At 37.6% G+C, this 23,392-nt stretch overlaps 2 protein-coding genes across 3 annotated transcripts; both read left to right on the top strand.

The window, feature by feature from the left end:
• The first annotated feature begins 498 nt into the window (after nt 1–498).
• LOC141833444 (uncharacterized) lies at nt 499–7,037 on the top strand. 2 transcript variants are annotated; one of them, XM_074720892.1, is made up of 9 exons: nt 499–967; nt 1,082–1,219; nt 1,815–2,225; nt 3,233–3,337; nt 4,079–4,219; nt 5,357–5,521; nt 5,696–5,788; nt 5,880–5,991; nt 6,729–7,037. In XM_074720892.1, the coding sequence occupies exons 1-9, from the start codon at nt 506–508 to the stop codon at nt 6,770–6,772; spliced, it is 1,671 nt and encodes a 556-aa protein (XP_074576993.1). In that variant the 5' UTR covers nt 499–505; the 3' UTR covers nt 6,773–7,037. The 2 variants fall into 2 exon arrangements, with proteins under 2 accessions (XP_074576993.1, XP_074576992.1); XM_074720891.1 differs by having other exon boundaries at nt 5,318–5,521.
• A 247-nt stretch (nt 7,038–7,284) lies between these two features.
• Nucleotides 7,285–9,157, top strand: LOC141833896 (exocyst complex component EXO70H1-like). The gene is made up of 2 exons (XM_074721401.1): nt 7,285–7,309; nt 8,223–9,157. The coding sequence occupies exons 1-2, from the start codon at nt 7,285–7,287 to the stop codon at nt 9,155–9,157; spliced, it is 960 nt and encodes a 319-aa protein (XP_074577502.1).
• Nucleotides 9,158–23,392: the final 14,235 nt, after the last annotated feature.

Here is a 23,392-nt window from a genome sequence, read left to right as displayed (position 1 = left end):
ACAGAAAATTTTAATTAGTATATCAATTGATTGATTGTTATTATAGTTTTATTTAATTTTATAATTATTATGTACTATCTCATTCGTTTCATCTCCTTTTGCAAGTATTTTCGCATCATTCAACAATGGCTTTGCGTTAATGACGGTCATAATAAAGTATTAACCAACAGCTTAAAGCCTCACGTTTCAAACAAATAACAGTCCAACGACTTATAACATAAGTTGACGATCATCTGTATTGTCTAAGTCACCAACACGGAATTTAAACGGGTAAGAGATCCAACTTCAGTGATAAAACGGGAAGCTTAAAATCAATAGAAAGGTTCATGAATCTCCATCGTGATCTGACAGCGACAGCTAATCTCGTATTGGAACCGGTACCGATATCTGAATCGGCGACACGCTAAGTAATCCTCTTCTTCTTCGAGACGCGATTCGTGACTAGTGTCGTCGCTTTAAGTAGTTCTCTTTCTCTTCGCTAGCTCCACTCCAATTAGCGGCCGCGATGGTCGACGACAAGGTAGAGCCCTCGATCGCGACGGACGGCGGCGACAGCGGTGGGCCCCAGCCACTCCTCCGCCCTCGTCGTGAGCCCTTCGAGCACGGTCTCCTCCCGATCCCCAAGCTCATCTTCTCCGACGGAACCCTAACCCTCGCGCCGCTCGCCGACAAGCTCCTCCGGAGACCCGTCCCTTCTCCACACCGTGTCGATGCGCCCGCCCTCGCAGAATCCCTCCAGATCTCTCTCGAACACGCTGGTCTCGCCTTGGACACCCTCGCCTCCGTTCTCCCCTCCGATCCGGCTCCGGATGGCACCGCCGACGTCCTTGACCTCGTCCTCTTCCTCTACATCCAGTCCTACAAGCGGCTTGTCCCCCGTCCTCACAAAGACTCGGCTGCCGTCGCTGATGTCTGGCCCTCCACCTCGGCCTTCGACGGCTACCTGTCGGCCCTCTCGCCGCTTCAGGTTGGCGACTAGTCTTGAATCCCTGGTCTTTCCATCATTCAGTATTTGGATAAAAGGCTGCTTTATTTCTTCCGGTTTTAATGAAAATGAGCTTTCGCTTTCCTCACATTGCAGCTTGTACGAAGTAATAGTCGCAGGTTTCCTTCACAAGCAGATGAAGAAGCTCATCAGTTGTCATACATACAGAAGCATATGGGCAATATACTTGCTCTTTTGGCGGAGACTGTTGAAGGAGATGGCGACGAATCTCTGGTTTGTTTCACTCAAATATCCTAAAAAGTTTCTGCGATCGACCCTCCCTTTTCTGTCAAATGCATTCTCCCATAAACGTTATCCTCACTTTCAGTTGTGTTTCATTTTCTTATTATTTCATCTACTATTGAATTAATTTTTTGGACAAAAACGTTCTGCTTACTGTCGTTAGAATGTTATTTGATTATTCTTCATATGAAGCAGAATAAATCATCTTTATCCAAATTTGTATAAGGGGTGGAATCTGAAATGATAAAGAATTCTTAATCTGGGTAGTGCTGAACCTGTTTGATGCCAGTAGATTACATGTTCATTTACTTATTTGCAGAATCCTAAACTAGTGACAGCTTCGCTTTGACCAATGCTTTTATTTGTTTTTTTTTTTTGACACTCTTCAGATGTAGGTGGAAATATAAAGACTAATACTTACATTTGCTCACCATGAACTGGTCAAACATTTGCATCTTTTTCTTGGGATTTTCGTATATCCCCCTATCATCTTATGCAAATGATTAAGTTCTTTCAATATTGCAGTTGTAATATTTTTTCTAGTTTTTAAGTTACAACATTTTTTTTTGGAAAAATTGGCTAACAGGTTTTGACAATGGAAAGATTTGAGCACCTTGGTTTCCTCCTCCATTTTTCTGAAGGAATTTCTTTGACCCAAGCAGCTCCTTTTTTTGCTAATTCAGATCCAGACATGCCAGCTGTTCCTGTTCCTGCTGCCCAAGTCCATGAATGGGTTGTTCAAAACATAATTGCTTCACTGGATCACAATGCTGAGAAGGTAGTAACAAAAGAAAATGGCATGCAAAATCCTGCAGATGTTGACGTGTATATGACAGATGCCTGTGCAAGTCATTCAAAGACCCAAAGCAGTAGCTCTCCTTCTGGGGTCGCTGTTCCTGCTAATTCAGCATACTCCCTAAATGTAACTTTTGTGGAAGGTATATCAAAAGCTTCTGTTGTCAAGCAGCCAGGTGATATGAAAGGAAATTCTATAAAGGCAAGGCCTGCACTTTTAATCTTTTATTTCTTATCAGATTTCAAGATCAACCTAGACCTTAGAGAATGGCTTGACAAACCAATCCCTATCAGGTGTCAGGCAGGTAGTAGTCAACTATTGCATTAGATTAAAAGCAAAAAGATAGTGGAGACTGGAAAGTGTTTCTGTATCCTCCTTTTGTTTAGTGGATACATATTTGATTATGGATTTGAAAAATATATGTATATTTGCTTATAACAGACTTGACTATAGGGTGTAGGATGGTTGAGAATTCGACTCAGTTTTTTTATGGATTTAAGTTTCAATTTCATTTCTATCTACCAGAGCATGTAAAAAGATAAGACAACATATTAATCATATCTGTTTCAATTTTAACTTTATTACACTAGTGAAGTTTACATTCGTCACCAACATGAACTGAAGGTGTAAAGCCCCCAGGGTAGGGTTGAGTTGGCTATTGCAGGACAGATATTGCTACAATGGGCAAGGGTTGAATCTCGACGAAGCCTTGAAAATGTCCTCTCCCACAGTGGCCAACTACAGCTTCTCGATTTACCTTTTCACAGATGGTTGTGGGGCCGACTGTGTGGGGCCGTTAGGGTGGCAGATTCCACCTTTTGCTACAATGAACTGAAGGTGTAAAGTTTTAGTGAGCAAGCTAATTGCCTTCTGGTTTGTTTTGCTTCTTTGTATATCATGAATACTTGTTTGCTTCTGTATGGCTGTGGTCTAATTAATAACAATTTTGTGGGCATTTTACTAAATGCACTGCTTCTGATTTTTTCCAATAATTTTTTTCTTCATTTGTTATGGATAATGATATCCTGAGAACTTCTTTCCTTTGTTGAGAATCTCAAAATTTTCAACTTCTAAAACCATTACACTGCTTCTTATATGTTATTATGGTTGAAGTGCCAGCACAATTGTACCTCTAGTACATTCTGGCTTTAATGCTTTGGAATCATATTTACTAGGTCCTATCTAAGAATGTAATTGTTACACTGCAGGTGTTAAATTGCCATGATTCAGTGATTTATATCTTGGCACCTCTGAGGCTTGCTACAGTTTATGGATGTTCGGATGCAACTATCCTTCTTGGAGCTGTTGGCAAGGTATGTTGTATGCCTATCCTGAATTTCCAATACCATTATGGTTATCACTTCTCAGTTTATAGCATGTAGCATATGCAGCATTAGAGCTCTAGAAGATTTTCCACAAAGTAGGTATTTCCAAATATTTTGTAGAAGGTGACTTTTTATAGTATTAATCCTAATATTTATTTAAATCTCATCTATGCTTCCTTTGATAAATTTTATCCTTATATTCAATTTGACATCGTCTTTGAAATACTCTTTCAGAAGTTAGGAACTTTATAGATAGATAAGTTTTAATTTGATTAAATGGAAGGTCTCCAGACAAGCATCCATTTTTAAAATGTAGATACTATAATACTTGGTAAATTGAAAGCAAAAAATTTAGATATCTGTTTCATATTCCCACTTGTTCTTTTATTTGGAGTTCGATCATACGGAACAGTGGAACACTTAATGGCTATGTAGACACCACATGATTCTTGGAGCAGCTATGGAATTTCCTATCTTTTTCTATTACACGATATGCCTTCTGATTTCATATTAATTTACTTCCTTGGCCTTTATTTCTCAAAAATAGTAGTTTTGGAGCTAATTTGGAATTCTATTTATAAGGATCAACAATTGTTAAGATCTGTTTTGTTTTATGTAATGTCTTACTACTGATGTATATGCTATTTGCTTTTGGTTTGTAAATTTTTAATATATGTGGTTTTCATGTTCATTTTTTTCACAGTTGCCGCTTTTTGTTGTTTGTCTTAGGCTGTTAAAGTGGAGCACTGCGAAAGGGTACAGATCATTGCAGCTGCGAAACGCATGTGTATTGCAAACTGTCGTGAGTGTGTATTTTACTTGGGAGTCAATCAACAACCCCTTCTTGTTGGCGATAATCACAAGTTACAAGTATGCTTCTTTTGCTTGATTTTGTTTTCTCTCTCTCAAGGAAGCACCTCTTGAATAACTAGAAAAGGACTTAAATGGGTAGGGATAATTAAACACTACAAGCTATTGATGGAGGTGATGTATCCATACTACGTAATCATTCAATTTTATTGTTGATATAGTATGTTGTGTCTGGTATTCTGAAGTATTATTTTTGTCAGCAGACTTTATGCATCCTGGTAAAGTTTTCTGATTATGACACTAGGTTCAGATTTTTGATTGTTCTAAAGGCATTACAAGTAATTTGATAAACTTGTATCAGTACAAACTATTTTGTTTGGACATTACAGTTCACATTGTTTCTGGGTCTAATCTGTTGGAAACCTACAACTTGACAATGGTTTTATGGAATCATGACCAAAGGTATATATTGACTTTGTGCTCAGTGGAAAGATCGAGATTTATTATCTGTAGTGGGAAAGTTAGAAATCTTAGTTTCATGTTTCCTCATTGACCACTTAGCAGTTTAAACTTAGCTTGAACCTTAACTACTCATTTGCTGAAAATTTAGAAATGAATCTGTAATCTTGCATTCAAAGCTCTAATATTGGCTAATCATTCTGTTCTTCTTTCATACATGGGCATATAGAACCCACATCTTTTCCCAAGAACAGACTAATCCCATTCTCTGTCCCTGACAGAACCAGGTCCCACTTAGTAGTTAGTGTTGCTAATCATTTGCTCCAATTAAGTTTGAATTCGTGTGTTAGTCTCCATAAGGCACTTCTAATCCTGTCAAAATAATCTTAGGGAATTTCCCCTTTCAAAATATTTCTCAAAGAGTAGTTTTTTCAGTGGCAATGCTCTTACAAATAATAATAACTGAATGAAGCATTCTTTTGTGTTAAGCAGACTGGGGTAAGAACTCCTTATTCATTCAGTATAAATTAGTTTTACCAGATTGTTACCATTGTGACATGAGTAACAACCTATTTGCTAAAATATTGATCTTGTCGCTTATTTTCTCTTTGCATCTAGCAACTTCATATTTGTCATCCATAGTAGTAGGCTAATGCATAGTGTGCTGCTATTTTTTTTCTTTTACTGTCTTCATTTCAGGTGGCGCCATTTAATACCTATTATTCACAACTGGAACAGCACCTAGCTCAAGCTGGCATCGATTCTAGTGTCAATAAATGGGACCAACCCTTGGTGCTGGGGATGGTCGATCCTCATGATCCTTTATCTCATCCTGCTGGAGTTTCTGACATTCAAGCTGAGCCAGCCATATGCATTGACCCTGATCAATTTACTAATTTTTTGGTATGCCAACGTAATTTCTGTTTTGGGTCTAGTTCTTGAAATTAGCATCCTGTGTTATGCAATTAAATTTCATTGGCTATAATTGTGAGCTATAGCTTTGGATTTAAAAGACTTATAGACAAGTTTGCACATTCCTTTGACTTGGCTAAGAAATTAGAATATGGTTTTCTTCAGATTCCTAACTGGTTTGGAGCTGAATCACCAGAATGTACAAAGTACAACCCATTTCCCTTGCCTGAAACCTACAGAGCATCCCAGAAGAAGAAGGTAACTTCTCTTATGCTCATTTGTACAGTGGCTATGTTTCACTTATACTACTTTTTCCTATTCTCAATCCTTGGTTGTATGGTTTCTCTAGCATACGAACTTACTTGATGTTCAACAAGCCATCAGAGATGCACCAGTTGATGAAACCCGGAAGCGAGAACTAGCATCTGCCCTTCATGCACATTTTAAAGACTGGTTATATGGTACTTTCTAACTTCCCACTTTATCCAGCCTGATAAAACTCCATGCACAAGCATCATCAGAATATCCTTTCAGCAACTGCAGAACTATGGTTTAGTGTATTTACTTTATGCATCTTGACAATGTTTTTAAAATAGAAACCAAAACCTGTCTTAGAACCCATCTAGGCATCAGTTTACTTGTGTTCACCTAACCTATTTAACTTACACCAATTCATGTTGAGCCCAGTTGTACCTGGTCTTGCTGGTTCTTTGCCAATCTGGTTCCGTATCTTGAGCCACATCATGTCCAAATCTAGCTCACTGAATCAATAGCAGTCTGGTTCTTAAAACATTGATGCTATGACACCTCAGATTAATCTCATATGATAACCTGTGAGCTAATATATAAAACTTAGTTGAGGGAGTGACTATTGACTTATTAACTTTGAGTTAGGCTAATAGTTGGTATGACAAGTTAGTTGGGTGAGGTACATAACTAAGAGGGTCGTGACAAGCAATGGAAGGAAGAATAAAGGAGAGGGAGAGTGCGGGTGAGAACTATGACAACGTACCTTTAGACTTCATCACAGGGCTTAGTCTTGAAAATTTGGTCTTTCTCTACTGTGGGCATCATACACCTTGTATTTCAGCATTATGCAGTGAGGCATTCAATACTGCCACACTTCCTGTGAATTTTACTTTTGACAATGCAAGTGATTTTAAACAAAGTTCCCTAACTTGACCGAATCCTTTTGCAGCGTCTGGGAACATTCGCCAGCTTTACTGTCTACAAGCCGAATGAACTTGTGACAGCGACGATGCCAATGTTATGCCTTGTAGTTTTTCTGAAACAACTGCAAGCTCTTTCCCCCTATTGAGATCGGCCTACCAGACTAACTCGTGCTAGACCTAGGGCTTCATGTGCTTGTGTAGTGGTAGCTGATATCGATGTTTTTATCTTGTTGCTGAATCGTCATCACGTTGTTATTGTGCATGAGAAATAGTGAGAAGAAGATAGTTGGTTACTGATGCATATTACAAGTTTTGGAGAACTAAATTTGTTCAAACTTGTCTTCTTAAATGTCAGTCTATGCCAGCCACCCAAACCCATTTGATGATTCCAAAACACAGCCAGCAAGTGGAGTTGGCACGTTATACCTTTCATGCTAGCCAACGAAATCTCATAAATTTTTTTATCACTTACTTTTCAAGTGGTTAATGTGTTAGTCAAATTGATATCTAATGTAATCTCTTAAATCCTTTTCTAAATTTGTTGTTGGGTTGTTGGCCCATCGTAGTCCTGTATGTTGGTCGATGTCTTCTGTATCTATAGGCTCCAGTAAGCCTCATCCTCTTCTACGAAGAATGGTTTTTGAATCACGAAGAATCCTTATCGAGCAGGTTCTCTTTGATCTCATTCTTCGATATTTTTTGACGCGAGATCGACCCCTAATGATGTTGCCCATCCTGAGGGTGACATCTGGATAACAATTTGATAGTGTTAGAGGTATGGTCCAATGACTGTCGCCCTTATAACGTGTTACTCTGTGTGTGTGGTTGGTCGGTGAGCAACGCTTCGCTCGTGTGGTCAGCTACATGGTTTGCCTAGGGCTCATGTAGCCTATGTGAACCTTCTACCTTTCGTGGTTATATAAGACTCTATAAAAGTAAATGAATGTATGATTTTTTTTCTTCATGCGAAGGCTATGCTTCTTCTTTGAGCTCTTTTGCTCTCTCGTGCACGCATGCACACGAGCTTCACATCTCGATCTAATGTCGACTTGATTGTCGGAGAGGTCACACTAACAACGCCGACCCTCAACTGACGACTTGCCTTGACTCCAGGGGCGGATCTAGAAATAATATTTGACGAGGGCTAATTTTTTTACAATATAATAACCATTTCAAAACACTCTAAAATCATAAAACTATATCCACTACAGTATAGAGAAATCAATATTTTTTTTAAACGTAAATATATAAATATGCGGGAGGTAAAAATCCTCATTCAAAAATTTAGAAATACATATCACTCAAAATGCAGATCACTCAACCAACTACCTCTCATCCTCTCCTAATCTCAAAACGGACAGAATCTCCCCAGTAAACTGGGGGTAGACGAGGTATATATAATTTCCATAAGAGGTAAAAAAATAAAGGGTAAAAGGTCAAAGAAATCCATGAGGTTGAAAGATTGGTATGTGAAATCTTAAAAGACTATCAGTATCACCCATGTTTGGCTTGGTAATCAGTGGCGGATGTAGTAAGGGACCCGGGGGGGCCATGGCCCCCCAGCCCACGGAGACCCCTGGGTGATCGTTCCGGGTGGCGGGATTCACCTGCTCACTCATCGCGTGATGGATTACATAAGCTCGCCGACCACAATTTCACCCTCGTCGAGATCTACGCGGAGTTCCCATTTCAAAAATCTGGTCTCCATCCGAATTTCTTTTTCGATGCCTCGGACTCTGTATCGGCGACGGCGGCGGAGAAAACAGGGACATCAACGCTTGCGTCCTTCTCCTTGTTTTCTTCCTCCTCCTCATCCTCCTCCTCCGACGGTAATCGATCGGGGATCACCGGTCGGTTGGCGTGGTTGATTCTGGTGCTCCTTTGCAAGCTCGACGGCAAGGCGGCGGCGTATCGGAACGCAAGACAATCATACCTCTTCCTGGCGAACAACCTCCAGTACATCGTGAACACGATCCGCCGCTGCCGGCTGAGGGGTTTATTAGGCGAGGAGTGGGTGGCGCGGCACGCCGCGAAAGCGAGGCAGCATGCAGCGAATTACGAAAGGGTGTCATGGGGGAAGGTAGCAGCGGAGGTTCCGGCAGTGGAGGTCGGCGCCGGAGTGGCGCAGGTGCAGATGTGGGCATTCGTGGAGGCGGTGGAGGCGGCGTGCGCTGCGCAGGCGGGGTGGGTGGTGGTGGACGCTGGGATGAGAGAGGAGGTGAGGGAGGCAGTGAGGGGGATGGTGCTCCCGGCGTATAGGGGGTTCTTCTACCAGCGGTGGAGGGCGGCAGTGGAGGAGGGCGAAGCAGCGAAGTTGTCGCCCGAGATTGTGCCCCAACGGCTCGCGGGACTCTTCTCCAGTTCCGACGAAGCTGGTTCCGGTTCGTTCTCGAGTTATCAGCTCGGTTCGGAGTCCCTTTCATCCCGGTCCGAAGCGTCGTCCAGGTCCCTATAAGATCTAGGCCGTTGCTGGTAACGAGTGTAAGAACTCAACGACTGATTCTTTTTCCTAGAATCAATGTATTATTTGTCTTTTGCTCGGTTTATGAAGTCGCTAATAAATTGTAATGGAATTTACATAAAATAATTAAATTAGATTGCATTCTAAATATAATTTTACAAATACTAATAAACTCCCTAAAAATTTAAAATTAGATGATATATATATACGTACTATATAAATAAGTTAATTCATCGACATGTCCAAATATTATCTCCGTTAATTATATTTTAAATTTATCTGATTATTTAAAATTATTGAACAATTGCATCAACTTATTTATAAAGAGCTGTTAAGCGTTATTGATGATAATATCAACGTAGTATACGTACACCTCTCAAAAAACTATTTTTGAGTTTTAAGTACTATATATTAATATTCCTCCTCGGTGAGAGGGAAAAAATAGTTATTAATTATTATTAGTTTATTACATGGTCTTCTTTGCCCTGCTTCCAAATTAAATGGCGCTTTAGAATTTTTCACCTATAAATCTATAACATATGCACACAACACACATCCATGTTAATTTGTCATCCTATTGCACAAGCCATAGATTTATACACCTCAAATATGACCCCCCCCCCCCCCCCCCCCCCCCCCCCAAATATGAAATCCTGGATCCGCCCCTGTTGGTAATGATGGCAATCTATAACAGGATATAACTATCTAATGGAGATCAATTTACTATGTCCATACTTCATACTAAAATGATTTCCACCTGTTAAAACAGGTGTTTATCCATATACATAGTATCTTGAACAGATTTTGTATAGTAGTAAATTTGTATGAACATTTGCTATAATAACATACAAAGTTCAGCTTCACTATCAAAATTTTGCAAATTTCAATTCAATCACAGATTTTAGAAATTTTAAATTTTAGAACATAAGTTACTCAATACTTACTGTAACAAACTCCTCTAAAATAGCACTATTTAGCCTATTTATTGCAGATTCTGTAGCCATAAAAGGATTTGCCAATGCACCAGAATAACCAGCAGAGTGAATAGCCTCCAAGAGCAAACCTTGGGGATTGTTAGATATTTCTCTTATCTCTGCTTTGATTTTTTGCAATTGCATTAACAAGCCAAAAACATATCAATATCTTTCACCAAGAAAACAAGAGAAACCCGGAGCATACGACTGAGATAATAGAAAGTGTGCATTTAACTGAAGCATCTTCAGAAATCAAAGTCAATCTCCAGATTTTGTAATTCATCTCTAAATTGATGATCCAGCTGTTTACTCCAGATCCGTAGCCACGATGGAGGTGATAACCGGGTGGGCTCCCATCCAAGCATACTAGATTCATAAGCAATACATAAACCAGGAGCTAATCTGTTGTCCCTCAAAATAACGAGCTAGTGTGCATCACATTAATCTTATTACTAAGAAAATATAATGCAAGCAAATGTATTGTTCAAGAATGGGCTGTGAAGCCCATTTATTATTTGTATTAACATATTTTTATTAGTGGACCAGTTTGAACCATATTAAATCAACATAATTTAATCCATGAAGGAAGAAAATTCTAATAAAACGGAATAGATAGAAAGATTCGTCTTGCGAAGACGAATCAAACAAAATTAGTTTGGGTCAAATCGGAAGTCGTTTGGTCACCGAACCAAGCGAACCAAAAGCAAAGATGATTGCTACAGTAATGAGCCCGAACCCGGTTCAAGTGAACCGGATTTCTCTCTTTTCTTTCCGGCCCGACCCACGCCACACAACCCGGGATTCCTGACTTTTTCCTTCCTCGCGCGCAGACCGCGTCCGCCGCTCGCCTCTCCGCCCGCAAGACTCGCGTCCCGTCCACCGCGCCGGGTTCCATCGGTGAAGAAATCGGAACGGCGGAGCCTTTAAAGAGGGATGTGGTGAGAAAATCCTAGCCACATCTCCTCTGCACAGCCCGCTCACGACCTCCTCTGCTTGACGTCGCCGCACCATCCAGTGTCGGAGAAGGAGAAGGCAGCACTCGCTTGGATCCTGGCGAGGGCTTCAGCCCTCGCCTGGATCTGCCCCTGCTTGACTCGCATGACCCTGGGAGCTAACCAATTGGAGAACAGATGCTATCGTAGCTCCAAAGGAAGCAGCGGATGAGCTTGAGTGGGTGAAGAACATTATCAAATTGATATCGTTTGTGAGAAATCGATACAAAAAGCTACGATGGTTAGTACAAGGAGAACTATGATGGAACATCAATCGGAGGAATTAGTTGAACAATATTGGCCATCTCTGTCGGCAATCAGTGAGACAACTAGAGATCCGATTTTGTGGAAGCAGCTCTCACGCATGGTTGCCACTAAAGAGGAGGGGGCTCTGATCGGGGAAATGGCTGTAGTTGTGCATAGTTTGAAGAGGAGCCACTTCGACCTATCATTTGGATAAATGACCAATCAATCATGAGCCAACCAAGTCGCTACTCACTAGAAGGGTAGTCGTGTGGCAAATGTCATTCTTTTAAAATATTCTGAAAGAAGAGCTGCCTAGGCACTTCCGATCACCTCATATCAATGAGTATAATGACACTATTGATCTGGAGGATCACTTGTGCCATTTTGAAAATGCAACCTTACTGTACCAGTATTCAAAAGGGATCAAATATCGAGTTTTCCTCACCATACTAATCAGACCAGCTCAGCAATGGTTCAACACGTTGAGGTTCATTCAGCCGTAGATAATTTCGTCACGTTGTTTTTGCGTCACTTCTCCAATTTTGAGAGGTATTTGCCTATCCCTCTCAACTTCTTTAATTTCAAGCAAAACTCAATACATACAACGGTTCACTATAGCTGTGTTGGAGATACTATCGGTCATGCCTAAGATTCTAACAAGTTCTTTTGCCCAAGGGCTACAAGAAGGAGACTTCTTCTGCTCTTTGTCAAAGAAACCCTCGAGGGATTACGATGAGCTTCTCGCCCGAGCTGAGAAATACATTAATATAGAGGAGACTCAGAGAGCTCGACAATAGTCTAGAGGAGCTCGCCCAACTGAGGTCCTATAGCAATGTTTGGAACCCTGACTCCTTCAACAACCTGCTCAGTCTCACTATGAATCATACCCGCTCCTCTATGGGTTTCTAAAGAGAGAGCGATGCAAATTTGTGACGAGCATCATCTCTTAAAAGGCCATTGGATTTCGAACAGGGCCATTAACAACTCCTACTTATTATGCTTTCATCAGGAACCTGGGTACAACACCAATGTTTGCCATAGGTTGGACAACGAGCTGGAGTGAGTCACGACCTTCCACCATTAGGTGAGGACCTTACTTACAACTCCCATCTCGTATCAACAATGACCATCTCCTCGATACCTTCCAAGGCAAGGTCGCTCGGGCGTACCAAGACCAGCTCAACCTTGACAAAACAACTCGGTAGATGGACAATAACAAGGAGCACCGACCTACGGATAATCCACCTGTCCGAGGAGTCATCAATATGATTTTCGAAGGAGCCATTGACCATGCCTCCCACCAAGCTTGGAAGAGACATAGTCAAGTAGAATGTATGGCCATCACCATGCCAACTGCTAAGTTAGAACCTATATTGGAATATGGGTTCAGGAGATTTGAAAGGCATCCTCACCCCTCATAACGACGCCTTTGTAATTTAGCTACAATTATTAACTTTAATGTTGCTCTAGTTTTTATTGATGCAGGTAGCTCGATTAATATTTTTTTCTCGGAGGTTGTAGATCATATAGGCATAACCATAGAAGACTTACAAGATGTTAATACTCTTCTGTTCGTGTTTGGGTTCTCTAGACACACAGTTCGGCTGCTTAGCCAAATTAAGCTACCACTATCCTTGGGGTATAGCCTAAACGAAGGACTATTCTAGCCACTTTCATTGTAGTGGACGCTCCTTCGTCCTAGAACATCATATTGGGACGACCACCACTTAACGCTTTATAGGTAGTGATCTCCTCTTATCATCAGAAGATCAAATTTCTTATGAGGAACGAAATTGGGAAAGTTAGGGGAGATCAACAAGTTGCCCAGAAATGCTATGTGGAGATGATCCGAGCTGACTAGAAGAGAATGAGAGGCATGGCAAGATCAGATTAACAAGAATAGTGTATGGATGAAGTATACGCCATGCATGAGAGAGAACCCTCCTTTGTAGTTGACTAGGAAACTAAAGTAGTCCGAGTGGTTCCTTCTTGTCTGGAACAAATCACATTTCCAAACGTCTCTTACCTGAGAAAGAGAGTCCTTGATCGGCTGTTTGACTAGGAATCAAGATATCTTTGCTTGGTCTCCAAAATACTTGATAGGAGTCCATCCAAGAGTAATGGAGCATTATTTGCATATTAGGGCGGATGCCTGCCCGATTAAATAAAAGATGCATCATTTTGGCCTTGAAAAAGGATAAGACCATATGCAAGGAAGTGCAAAAACTACTAGAAGTCGAGCATGTGCGGGAGATACAATACCCAAGTTGGTTATTCAATATGGTATTGGTACTTAAACCATTCGGGGAATGGCGCATATGTGGACTTCTAGGATTTGAACAAAGCTTGTCCCAAGGATTATTATCCCTTGTAGCGTATTGACTAGTTAGTAGACTGCACCGCATGCCACCAGTTCATATCAATGATGGAAGCTTACTAAGGGTATCATCAAATCCCCTTGGCCATAGTTAATGAGAGTAAGGTCAGTTTCATCACTACGGACGACACCTTTTGTTATGTCATTATCTCATTCAGATTGAAGAATGTCGGAGCAATATATCAAAGACTCATGAATCAAGTCTTTGCTGAGCAATTGGGGCATAACGTTTAGGTGTATGTCGATGATATCCTTATCAAATCCTTGTTGACTTGGTGCCCAACTTAGAGGAGACTTTCACCGCTCTATGAAAGTACCAAATGAAGCTTAACCAAGAGAAATGCACTTGTGGGGTAAGGAAAGAATGATTTGTCGGATATATGGTGACCACGTAGGGTGTGGAAGATAACCTGAAAAAGATCAAGGCTATTCAAAAGATGCAGTCCCCATATAATCTTCTCGAGATGAAGAGATTGATCGGGTGAATCTCAACCTTATCAGGCTTCATTAATTTCCCGTTCGACTGATAGAAGTATCATTTTCTTCAAGATTTTCAGAAGAGCCGATTGGTTTCAATGGGACGAGAATTGTGACAAAGCCTAGGCTGCTAATTTTGGCCAAACCCCATTCCAGCAAGGAGCTATTAGTGTATTTGGCAATATCATAGATAATTGTTAGCGAATAGTGTCGTGTTAGTCCGACAAGAGAAGGGAGAGTAATATCCTATGTATTACATAAGTTATGTATTTAAAGGACTTGAGCTTTATTATATTGATCTTGAAAAACTAACTATAAGGCTAACTTTGGCAGCTCGATGTCTACATCTTTAATTTCTATTTCACTTGATTGTTGTGCTTACTTATACTCTACTCTATCAAATGACTCATCAAATAGATAACTGAACTAAGTGAATATGACATTGAGTATCGACTGCATCTCTCGATCAAGGCACAAGCTCTTGGAGACACAAGTTACCAATTGAACATCTACCAATCAATTAATCAACAACAACAAATAATAATAATAATAATAATAAATCATCACATGTGAGAACACGACTTAACTTGATAGCCAACATAACAAAAACTTAACAAAAGAGTTATCATTATATCAATATCCACTAATTCGAGCAATCGACTCGTCAAATAGTTAAACCATAGCATGTTAGATGAACTTAATTAAACAGATCCATAAATACATTGTTATATAATTGAGTTGGAACAAGGAAAATCATCATAATTACAAGTGTGAAACAAGAGAAGCCACCCATACTTGATCGAATCCAATTGGGCACTTAGGACACAAATTGAATTGACTGACTAACAAAATTGGAAGGCGACGCATCGACTAAGACTTCGGTATGACCTTACGGTTCATGTATTTATTTCTTTTGTTTTAGGATAAAGATGTCTTTTCGTTGTTGTCTTGTTGATTGATTGGTAGATATTTAACTGGCATTTTACGATAGGGCGAAATTCTGCAATTTCATAAAGATGCATGTTTTGTTTTTGTCAAAAGGCGTATTTAATTTCAAATGATTTTTTTAACCACGTGATACACTTTGTTCCAAAATTTTCAAAAGGCACACCATATTTTTATATTTCTCAAAAGGTACACTTAATTCTAAAAATATTTTCCGCCTTTCAACTCTAAATTAAAATAAAAATCTATTTTCTTTATTTTAAACCGATTCAAATTGAACGAACCAAATTTAACATAATAAAATCAAGAAATTTGATACAAAATTAAAGCCATTGATGATACTAAAAAAATTTAATTCTTTTTTTTAAATACGCCATTAAATTCACGATCATCTCCTAAATTTATCTATATATTTTTTAATTTTAAAATTTCAATAAAAAATTTTAAAAATACAAAAAAGAAGCTTATTAAAATATTATAAAATTAAAGAAACGTTAATAAAAGTAAAAAGTACAAAATTATTTTTATCTTTTTAAATAGTTAATTATAAGAGAAAAAAATTAAATTAAATTAAAAAGAAAAATTAAAAACTAAAAATTAAAAAATTAATTTGATGTTATTTTGGTCCCGGCATTATCATCTTTGTGCTTATTTTATCAAAATATCATCATCTTTGTATTGATTTCTTAAAAACATCACCACATTACTGTTAATCTTTGAAAATAAGTACTAAAATGGTCTTGAACCCTAGAAATCAACACCACAGTGTCAATGTGGTGTTGTTGTTCAAAGATCAAAATTAATGTATTAGAGAAATCATAACATAGTGGTATTAATTTGGAAGGATAAGGACTATTATGATGTTGTTGTTCAAAGATCTATGTTAAGAAATTACAACATTCTAATTTCTATAGTTCCAAGACTATTGTGATGTTGGTTTTCAAATATCAACATTACTTTATTAGAGAAATTAGAACAATTTCTAAGGTTTAAGACCATTGTGAAAACAAAAAATCATGCATAGTTAGAAAAGCCTTGAAGCGCACTGCAAAAATCCACCAGACTTGGATTGGGCCCGATAGAAATAATTAAGGTCATCAATGAGTTTTGGCTAAACTCATTGATGAATTTAGAGAATTTAAAATTTGGACATGGAGTGGAAGAGAGTGTAGAGAAGGTATAGATGGTGTGATAACCTACTTTTTAACCTCCAACATGAAGTTATGAGTCTATACCAATTAACAGATATGTTAAATTTTTTAAAATAAACTGTGTATGGATAGGAAGATCTTGAATTTGAGACTTTAGAATATGATGAGACTCAGGAGTACTATAGAAACCCACAAAATTTGGATTGGTATGATCAAGGCTAACTAACGATATTAATGAATTTTGATCGAAATTCATTGATGAATCTACAAACTTTAGAATTTTGAAACTTGAACATGGAGTGAAAGAGAGGAGTGTAGAGTAGAGATGACATGAAGTCATGATTTTGAGCCTCCTACATAAAGTTATGGGTCCGTACTAATTAGCACGTATACAAAATTATGAAAAATAGACTATAAACGGCTAGAAAGAACTTAAAACTGAGAACTTAGAAATGGTGGGACTGAGGAGTGGCTGTAGAAACGGCAGGGGTTGAGCCATCCTTGGGCTAGGGTGGGCTCCAACCCCACTTTTTTTTTAAATAATAGGTTTTATTTTATTTTTTCAACCCCACCACAAACTCAATGGCCATTCCCGTAAGGCTGACTGTCAAATTTTCGTTTCAGCTATGACCTAATCCAAGGGTGGCTCTACTCCTATCGTCAGCCTCTCCCCCTTCCAATTTTTGATCGATTGTCATCCGAAAACTATCGAAAAAGGACGTTTGATCCTAAGCCAACCTATGTTAGGTCCTATTTTATCGATTTATGGCTTGAATTGGAATAGTTGAGTAAGAAATGGTGAAAAATGAACTCTACTTCACACAAGTCATACGTGAGCTGTTCTCCTTCAATTTTTGCCATTTCGTCGGTGATTTCCTAGAATTTAGGTCGTGGATTGTGTGTATTCGAACTCTAGAAAGATTTTCGACCAAACTTGACAGTGATCGCTACCTAACGATGACCAAATCATATAAAAGTCGTTGATGATCCTAAAAAACTTATTTTTTAAAAAAATTACATAATTAAACTCATGATGATCTCCTAAATTTATCTATTTTTTAATTTTAAATGTTTTATAAAAAATTTATAAATTCAAAAAAAGAAGGTTAATACAAAATTATAAATTAAAGAAATGTTAATAAAAGTAAAAAATAAAAATTATTTATATCTTTTTTAATAGCTAATTATAAGAGAGAAGTTTTTAATTTAATTTTAAAAAATTTAAAATTAAAAAATTAAAAATATAAAATTATTTTGGTGTTGCTTTGATCAATACATCACCACCTTGATATTTATTTCATCAAAACATCATCATATTGGTATTGATTTCTTAAAAACATCACCATCTTACTTTTAATCTTTGAAAATAAATATTAAAATGGTCTTGAACCCTAGAAATCAATATCACATTATTGTAATTTCTCCAACACAATGTGGTGCTACTATTTAAAGATCAACCCTAATGTATTGGAGAAATCACAACACAGTGGTGTTGATTTCGAAGGATCATGACCATTATGGTGTTGTTGTTCAAAGATCAACATCACTAAGTTGGAGAAATCACAATATCGTGGTTTTGATTTCTAAGGATCAGGACTATTGTGGTGTTGGTTTTCAAATATCAACATCACTTTGTTAGAGAAATTAAAACACTGTAGTGCTAATTTCTAAGGTTTAGGATCATTGTAAAAAAAAGTTGTGTACGACTAGGGAACCCTTGAATTTGAGACTTTAGAATATGGTGGGACTGAGGGGCATTGTAGAAATCCACCAGACTTAGGTTGGGTCTGATCAGAGCTAACTAAGGGTATCGATAGATTTTAGCCGAAATTTATTGATCGGCCTAGAGAATTTGAAATTCTAAAATTTGGACATGGAGTGGAAGAAAAGAGTGTAGAGAAGATGTAGATGGTGTGTTAACCTATTTCTTAACCTTTATATGAAGTTGTAGGCCTGTGCCAATTGGCACGCAGGTTGAATTTTTGAAAACAAACTACATACGGTTAGGAAGACCTTGAATTTGAGACTTTAGGGCATGGTGAGATTGAGGAGTACTTTAGAAATCTATAAGATTTAGATTGAGTCTGATCAGAACTAACTAAGGACATCATTGAGTTTTAACCAAAACTCATTGATGGACTTACAAGATTTAAAATTTTAAAACTTGAACAAGAAATAAAAGAGGGGAGTATAAAGTAGAGATGGTGTGAAGTCCTAGTTCTAAGCCTCTTACATAAAGTTATGCATTCGTACCCATTAGCACGCATATAGAATTATGAAAAATAGACTGTGCACGACTAAGAAGGGCTTAAAGTTGATAACTTAGGGACGGTGAGACTGAGGAGCGTTGTAGAAATCTATAACCCTATAGGAAATGGATTAGGTTCGATCAGAGCGGGCTAAAGTCATCAATGGATTTTGGTTGAAATTCACTGATAGATTTGGAGGATTTGGAATTGAAAACTTGAACATGAAGTGGAAGAGGGGAATATAAAGAAGGTAGAGATGGTGTGCAATCCTAATTTTAAGCCTTTTACATTAAGTTGTGGGTCCATGCCAATTGATGTTGATGCAGTTTTGTCCTGATTGTTGTTTTGATGTTGACAACGATTTAAGTTCATATTCAGATTGATCGATTAGAGAATGAGATCGGAGAGGGCTCGGTAGCTCGTTCTCCGGACTAGGTCAGAGAGGGCTCGGTAGCTCGTTCTCTGGACCGGATGAAGTCGGAGAGGGTTCGGTAGCTCGTTCTCCGGACTAGGACAGAGAGGGCTCGGTAGCTCGTTCTCTGGACCGGATGAAGTCGGAGAGGGCTCGGTAGCTCGTTCTCCGGACTAGGTCAGAGAGGGCTCGGCAGCTCGTTCTCTGGACCGGATGAAGTCGGAGAGGGCTCGGTAGCTCGTTCTCCGGACTAGGTCAGAGAGGGCTCGGTGGCTCGTTCTCTGCACCAAACTTTGTTTGGAGAAGATTCGATAATCTACCTCCGGACCGGATCGTTAACAGAATAGGCTAGAGAGTCCAATGTGGTTAGCATGGGTGAGATCCAAGCTAACCTGATCGTGTTTTGATTTAGGACTTAAAGTCTAACTTGTTTTAATCGATCAGTGAGTCGATTAATCAAGGGTAGTTTGGTTAATCGACCAGATGATCGATTACAGAACATTCTGTGATCCAAGTTAAAGGCGTAATCGACCAGATGATCGATTACAGAACCTTCTGGGATCGAAGTCAAAAGTTCAATCGATCAGGTGATCGACTACGGGACCTTCTGTGAATTCCGGGAATTAAGGTTTAATCGATCGGTTGATCGATTAACAGGTTTAAAGAGAAACGGAATTTACGCGCGGTAATCGATCGGTTGATCGATTACCGTGCCTTAATCGATCGCCCGATCGATTAAGGCAGACGGTAATCGATCGGTTGATCGATTACCCACGTTACTGAGAAGAGTTTACGATAATTGATCGATCACTTGATCGATTATACTTTATTCTGATCGACTGCTCTGATTTCTGTTTATCTGACAGTCTCTTATCTCTTATATCTCTTATTGCTTAGCTAATCTCTGATGAAGTTGCAGGTTGGCGTTCGAATTTGATCAAGAATAAGAAAGGTCAAGAGCTTGCTTTAGTTTGTGCAGGATTGTCGAGTTTGGCTTCGCTTTGCTTTCAGGCAAAAATGGAATCTGAGCTGCAGAGGATGATCAGGTTGATCCTGCAGTGAACTCAGAGGCCGTTGAAGCAAGAAGTTTAAAAGCAAGAAAGGAAGAAGAAGAGGGTTAACGCTGAAATCTGAAAAACCCTAGTTTCGCTGTGCGCTCCTGCTTGTTCTCGTGTTCCTACTCTCTTGGTGTTCATTGAAGCTCTTCTGCCCGAGGTGGTGCAACGAGCTTCTTGCTCTCGGGAGTCCGAGTTTCGTATTTGATTGAGGCAGGCTTGTGAGGCTTGTGCTGTAAGTTCTTATTGTAGTAGCCTCAGTTTCACTTCCTTCTAATCTCTGTACTTAAGTTTTCATCCTTGAGATTGATTGTGGAGAGGTAACTCCACCGAGAAGGAGGTTGTTATTAGCCGGATTCATCCGGGGACTGATCTACCGAAGATCAAGGCTTCGTCCACCTTACGGACACGCCGAGGAGTAGGGGCAAGTTATCCCCGAACCTCGTATATTGTTGTGTCTTCTTATTTTTCGATTTGTTTGCTATTGTTTCCGCTGTGCACTAACAAATTTGTAGGAGAAAACCTCTCGATTTCGAAAAGAAGGCTATTCACCCCCCCCCTCTAGCCACCTCTAAGTTCTAACAATTGACACGTAAATAGAATTATGGAAAACAGAATGTGCATGACTAAGAATGGCTTAAAGTTGAGAACTTAGGGCATTGTGAGATTGAGGAGTTTTGTAGAAACCTACATGAATTGGATTGAGTTTAATCAAAGTTGGCTAAGACCATCAATGAGTTCTGGTTGAAACTCATTGATAGACCTAGAGGATTTGAAATTCTAAAACCTAAACATGAAGTGAAAAAGGAGATCACAGAGAAGGTAGAGATGGTGTGCAATCTTGATTTTGAGTCTTCTACATTATGTTATGAGTCCGTGCCAATTGACATTCAAATAGAATTATGGAGAATAGACTATTCATTACTAAGAAGGGCTTAAAGTTGAGAACTTAGGGCATGGTGAGATTGAGAAGCACTGTAGAAACTTATAAGACTTAAATTGGGTTCAATCAGAACTGGCTAAGGTCATTAATGAGTTTTAGCTAAAACTTATTGATGAATTTAGAGGATTTGGAATTTTGAAACCTGAACATAGAGTCAGGTAGAGATGATGTGCAATTTTGATTATGTATCTTCTACATGAAGTTATGAATCTGTGCTAATTAACGAAAAGATTGAAGGATCAGGAGTACTATAGTGTTATTGTTCAAAGATCGGTACCATTTTGTTGAAAAAATCACAATATAGTAGTGCTGATTTTGAAGGATCAAAACTATTATGATAATGATTTTCAAAGATCAACACCAATTTATTAGAGAATCATAATACTATTGTACTAATTTTGAAAGATTAGAACTTGTATGCTGCTATTGTTCAAAGATCAACACTAATGTGTTAGAGAAATCACAAAAGGACGATGCTGGTTTCGAAGGATTAGAACCATTTTGATGTTAATTTTCAAAAATCAACACCATTGGATTGGAGAAATTAAAACACTGTATTGTTGATTTTGAAGATTCAAAATTATTATAGTGTTGATTTTGAAAGATCAGAACCTGTGGTACTGCAGTTCAAAGACCATAACCAATGTATCAGAGAAATCACAACACAGTGGTATTGATTTCGAAGGATCAAGACCATTATGATGATTTCGAAGGATCAAGACCATTATGATGTTGTTCAAAGATCACCACACTGTGTTGGCGAAATCACAACACTGTAGTGCTGGTTTTTAAGATCTAGAATCATTTTAATGTTGATTTTCAAAATCAATAGTAAGATGGTGATATTTTGATGAAATAGGCACCAAGTGGTGATATTTTGACGAAATAAGTACTAAGGTGATGGTGCTTTGACCAAAATAACATCAATATGATGATGCTTTAATCAAAACAACACCAAAGTATTTTTTTTATTTTTAGTTATTTAATTTTTGATTTTTCTTTTTTGATTTAATTTCATTTTTTCTTATATAACTATTAAAAAAGATTTTTAAAAATTTATTTTTTACTTTTAATAACGTTTCTTTAATTTATAATTTTTATTAACCTTCTTTTATTTTATTTTTTAAATTTTTATTGAAATTCTAAAATTTTAAAAAAATATGGATAAATTTAGGAGATCATAGTGAGTTTAATGATATAATCTTTTTTAAAAAATGAGCAATTTAAGTTATCAATGATTTTTATATGAAAATTTTTAATTTGATTCAATTCGATTCGGGTTCAGTCTGATTTAAAATAATGAAATCAATTTTTTTTACTTTAACTTAATGTTAAAAGGTAGGAAGGACATTTTTTGAATTAAGTATGCCTCTTAGGAAATATGAAAGTATGATATATTTTTTGAGAATTTTGGAATATTAAGTGTGTCCTTTGGTAAAAAAATCGATTTCAAAAATATTCTTTTTATTTTTCAGTTCTAAATTAAAGTAAAAATTAATTTTTTTATTTAAATCAAATTAAATATAACCGAACAAAATTAAAAAATTAAAATTAATTATTTTATCCAAGGAGTTGGAACTCCATCTAGATGCCTGAAAAATTAAGAAGATATCTTATCGTTACATCCGGAGAACTAAGTCCATGGGTCATCGAATGGTGGAGGAGTTCATAAATCCAGATCAATTCCCATTTGAATGTAAAGAAACGGTTCAATTTAAAATTTTATTTTAATTTTTCAATTAATTATAAACTTTTTAATGGTCTGATTAAATTCTTATTTATGCATGTTCAAATTAGTATCCATCCACTCATAATCATTTAAAATTATTTATGCATGTTCAAGTTATTTATTTATGCTTGTGTTCGACTGAATTCCTTCATCTTATTAAAAAATGATAATTATTTATTATTGGAATTGACATTGAAGTAACCAACCATTTCATTCCTACCATTCAAATATCCCTTTCCTTTTCAATTCAGTGGGAAAAAATGTGCTTAAAAGAAAATCTAAACCTTATCTGTATGCAAAGAATAAAATGATGTGACTTTTTTTTTGTGTTTTTTCTTTAAAATTATTTAAAATGAAAATTTTCAAAAGATAAATTTATTGTGGTTGTATTTATGTTTTATATTCAAATATTGAAACTCATAAATTGAAGAAAAATCTCGATGCAATAGTAAAATTATTATTGTATACTTTTGGATCACATATTGTGAAAAATAAGCTTTTATAATATAAGATAAAATGGTGTATAATGTCTTTAATGTGATTCAATATTTTTTTAAAGCTTTATGTATCAGACTATTTTTTTATATTAAAATTCATAAATTACAAAATATTAATTATCTTTTTCAACAATTTTAAAATAAATTTGATCTTTATAATCAATCATAACTCTCTTGTTTTT

The sequence above is a fragment of the Curcuma longa genome, chromosome 8 (genome assembly GCF_044706935.1).
Source record: "Curcuma longa cultivar G26 ecotype Majalengka, Jawa Barat chromosome 8, ITB_CL_G26_1.1, whole genome shotgun sequence".
In the NCBI taxonomy this organism is placed as follows: domain Eukaryota; kingdom Viridiplantae; phylum Streptophyta; class Magnoliopsida; order Zingiberales; family Zingiberaceae; genus Curcuma; species Curcuma longa.
The sequence above is the reverse complement of the archived record's forward strand: the minus strand, read 5'-3'. Positions and strand labels throughout refer to the sequence as shown.

Bases quoted from the DNA above. Each gene is read 5' to 3' on its own strand.
- LOC141833444 (XM_074720891.1), top strand. From the start codon at position 506: ATGGTCGACGACAAGGTAGAGCCCTCGATCGCGACGGACGGCGGCGAC. The intron at 968-1,081 runs GTTGGCGACTAG...CTCACATTGCAG, and splicing joins CGGCCCTCTCGCCGCTTCAG to CTTGTACGAAGTAATAGTCG. The intron at 2,226-3,232 runs GCAAGGCCTGCA...GTTACACTGCAG, and splicing joins TGAAAGGAAATTCTATAAAG to GTGTTAAATTGCCATGATTC.
- LOC141833896 (XM_074721401.1), top strand. From the start codon at position 7,285: ATGTCTTCTGTATCTATAGGCTCCA. The intron at 7,310-8,222 runs GTAAGCCTCATC...CTTGGTAATCAG, and splicing joins TTCTGTATCTATAGGCTCCA to TGGCGGATGTAGTAAGGGAC.